This window comes from Mustela erminea, chromosome 1 (genome assembly GCF_009829155.1).
Source record: "Mustela erminea isolate mMusErm1 chromosome 1, mMusErm1.Pri, whole genome shotgun sequence".
In the NCBI taxonomy this organism is placed as follows: domain Eukaryota; kingdom Metazoa; phylum Chordata; class Mammalia; order Carnivora; family Mustelidae; genus Mustela; species Mustela erminea.
Genome location: NC_045614.1, coordinates 206214152 through 206217122, shown reverse-complemented (window position 1 = coordinate 206217122; position 2971 = coordinate 206214152). Strand labels below are relative to the sequence as shown.

At 39.8% G+C, this 2971-nt stretch overlaps 1 protein-coding gene across 1 annotated transcript; it reads left to right on the top strand.

Annotated features, from left to right (window-relative positions):
* Positions 1-773: 773 nt before the first annotated feature.
* LOC116592324 (keratin-associated protein 13-1-like) lies at positions 774-1346 on the top strand. The gene has a single exon (XM_032345581.1). It carries the CDS (start codon positions 819-821, stop codon positions 1344-1346), a length of 528 nt encoding a protein of 175 aa, XP_032201472.1. The 5' UTR covers positions 774-818.
* The last annotated feature ends 1625 nt before the right edge of the window (positions 1347-2971 follow it).

Below are 2971 nucleotides of genomic sequence, written 5' to 3'. Positions count from 1 at the left end.
CATACTAAAAAATATTAATCAAAAAATTAAGAAGTTGTTCCTTCAGTGGCTGCATTTGGGAATTTCAAAAAAGAGGTAGGACTTTATAAGTAGGCACCTCAGATAAAATGCAAATGTTATCACACTGAAATGTGATTTTTCTGCCCAGGCATTCATTGTTCATGTGGTTGTGGGAGTGGAGAGGACAAGCTTCTTGAATTGTTGGCATACCTACGATGTTCCTGTTGGCTTTGAAGACAGGCACACACTGGGTTACTATATTAGTAATAATCCTTTCTTATAGGGTTGTTGCAAGGATTAAATGATAACACAATTTTCAAGTTGCACACATGGTAAATGTTCAATAAAATACGTACAAATATTTGGGATGGAGGTGCTGGTGACTGTTAGGAGTATATTGCTGGTAACAAGATGTTCATGCTCAAAAATCCCCATAGTCAAGCTCATGAAGAAGGGAGGGTACTATAGGCCTCATGACAAGTATCTTTTGAAGGCAAACCACACCTTAGTTCCAGGAAGAAAAAGAGAAAAAAAAAAAAAAGTGGGAAGAGGAGTGTCTTCTATAAACCCAAATAATTAAACAGCAGTTAAGAACACATGAATGTGTTCAGTTATAATTATGGCCTAGGTGAATTAGTTATTTTCATGACAAGACATGTACAAGAATGGTAAGGGTCTGAATCACATCTAGTACAGTGAGGAGATATACACACACACACACACACACACACACACACACACACATATGTCTGGGAGAAAGGGGGGATATCAGAGCATCTCTTCACTGTCACTCAGCTGAACTCACATCTCCTGCCACCATGTCCTATAGCTGCTGCTCTGGACTCTTCTCCTCCCAGTCCCTTGGGGGTTACCTTAGCTACCCAAGCTCCTGTGGCTCTTCCTGTCCCAACAGCCTTGTCTACCTCACTGACCTCTGCTCTCTCAGCACCTGCCAGCTGGGCCCCTCTCTGTCCGGTGGCTGTCAGGAGACCTACTGTGATCCTACCAGTTTCCAGATGTCCTACATGGTGTCCAGCCCCTTCCAGACAATTTCCTACCACCAGAGGACCTCAATACCCTGTGATCCTTGCCAGTCAGCTTACCCTGGGTCTCCAGGCTGTGGATCCAGCAGAAGTTACTGCCTGGGCTATGGACCTAGAAGCTCCTACTCCCTGGGTTGTGGATCACATGGCTTCAGATCCCTGCGTTATGGAGTCTATGGCTTCCCTTTCCTGGGCTTTGAATCCAGATTCTGCAGCCCAACCTACTTGGCTTTCAGGAACTGCCAAACTTCTTGTTGCCAACTAATCTGCAGATCTGGCTTCTCCCACCAATCAACTTGTTAAGGATTCTAGACCCTGACTTTACAGTCCCTCAAAGTCAATCTCAGCTGTCATCTGGCTAGAGTCTATATCATACTACCTAGAAATGTATAAATAAATAAAAAATCTATTAATATGAAAATTTTTTTCTCATAGAATACCCATCTTGTTTTCCATCTCTTTTCTCCTATTTTCCTTCTTCTTTAGTTAAAACTGAACCAATAGGTCTTTTTTCTTTTCCTTTAAATAAACTCATGTAATTTGATATTAGATCACAGGTTAATGTTAATTTAAAGAAAAAGCTATTCATTGGGAATTTCAAACCTACCGTTCTTTTTCTAAAAAGAAATATTTAAGAATTAGGCTCCCTGGTACACAGAACTCTCTGACAACACAGAATTAGTTCCCTAGAATTTTTGGCAAGTGGAATCACAGCTCAGAGCAGGGGGTCATTCTAAATGCTTCTGTGTGTAATCATTTCAGTCTTACTAGGCATCTTATTTGGTTAAATTACTACTGAGTCTAATCCAGGAAGAAAAGCTTCACATGGCAGTGATGCTTCAAGTGTACTATTCTGGATGCTTTAGATGAGGAAATGTCAAAATGATTTTCATGAGGCCCTTTTGTAGACTTATACAAGTGGTAATGGAATTTTGAGATCTCAATATTAACTAACAGCAGTATCTGGTATGATGGAGCAAATATCCTAAATATGGATGAAATTAAACATTTATGCATTTGATTATAATAAAATTATTTCCATTTCTAACTTATTTCTCGTCTTGGTGCTTAACTCTCTCCTTCCTCAATCTGGTCATTGTTTTCAAAGAAGTCACCTGGGAACTTCTGGAAACATCGCACTATCATAAATAGATGATATTACCTGAGAATGGAGACTTTACCTCTTGATATCCTTGAGTTAGATGGATGTGAGAACTATATGGTCTACTAAACTCTTGTTTTGGGGAACAGAGTCATCTACATTCGAAAATACGTAAGCGGAAAGAAAAATATGTAAGTGAATATAGGTACTAATTGTTCATTGCCCTCACAAGGTGTTTCTCTCTGTTCTTTCCAGAAGAACTGGGTTTTGTTTGTGTACCTCTCCTTATCTACACATGATTCTATAAAGTAAAGTGACCATGCTCCTGCATTCAAGATGGATTCTGGCTAGTTCAAGGGACACCCCAATCTTCCCTGAAAGTGGTTGGTTCAGGATGGAGCATGTCATCTGTCTTAAGCCAATGAGAAACAAGGAATGGCATGAACAGGCACTTCTGGTAAAGTTCTTGCGGAGTTTTTTTGAGGTAACCATCTCTTCTTCTGGACTTTCTGATATCATGTGTGGAATGCTATACCCATATTGTATGTGGCCTAAAAATAAGCCATTACATGAAAAACAGCAAAGCCAAGAGAAATGCAAGGAACAGAGTCTCATTTCTGTACTTTAGTAAATATGAGCCAATAAACTTATTACCTAAACCATTTTGAAAAACAACTTCAGTTACTTGTAGCTAATGTTTTCCTATATGATACATTCATTTAAAAGCTGAAACAACCCGCTTTCCCAACAAAGACCCCGTGTAATATTAAAGACCGTTTGCCCTGTCCTAGTCCCTCTCCCGCCACTTCCCACATGCATTCACTCC

Excerpts from the sequence above, each read along its gene's own strand:
- LOC116592324 (XM_032345581.1), top strand. The coding sequence starts at position 819 with ATGTCCTATAGCTGCTGCTCTGGACTCTTCTCCTCCCAGTCCCTTGGG.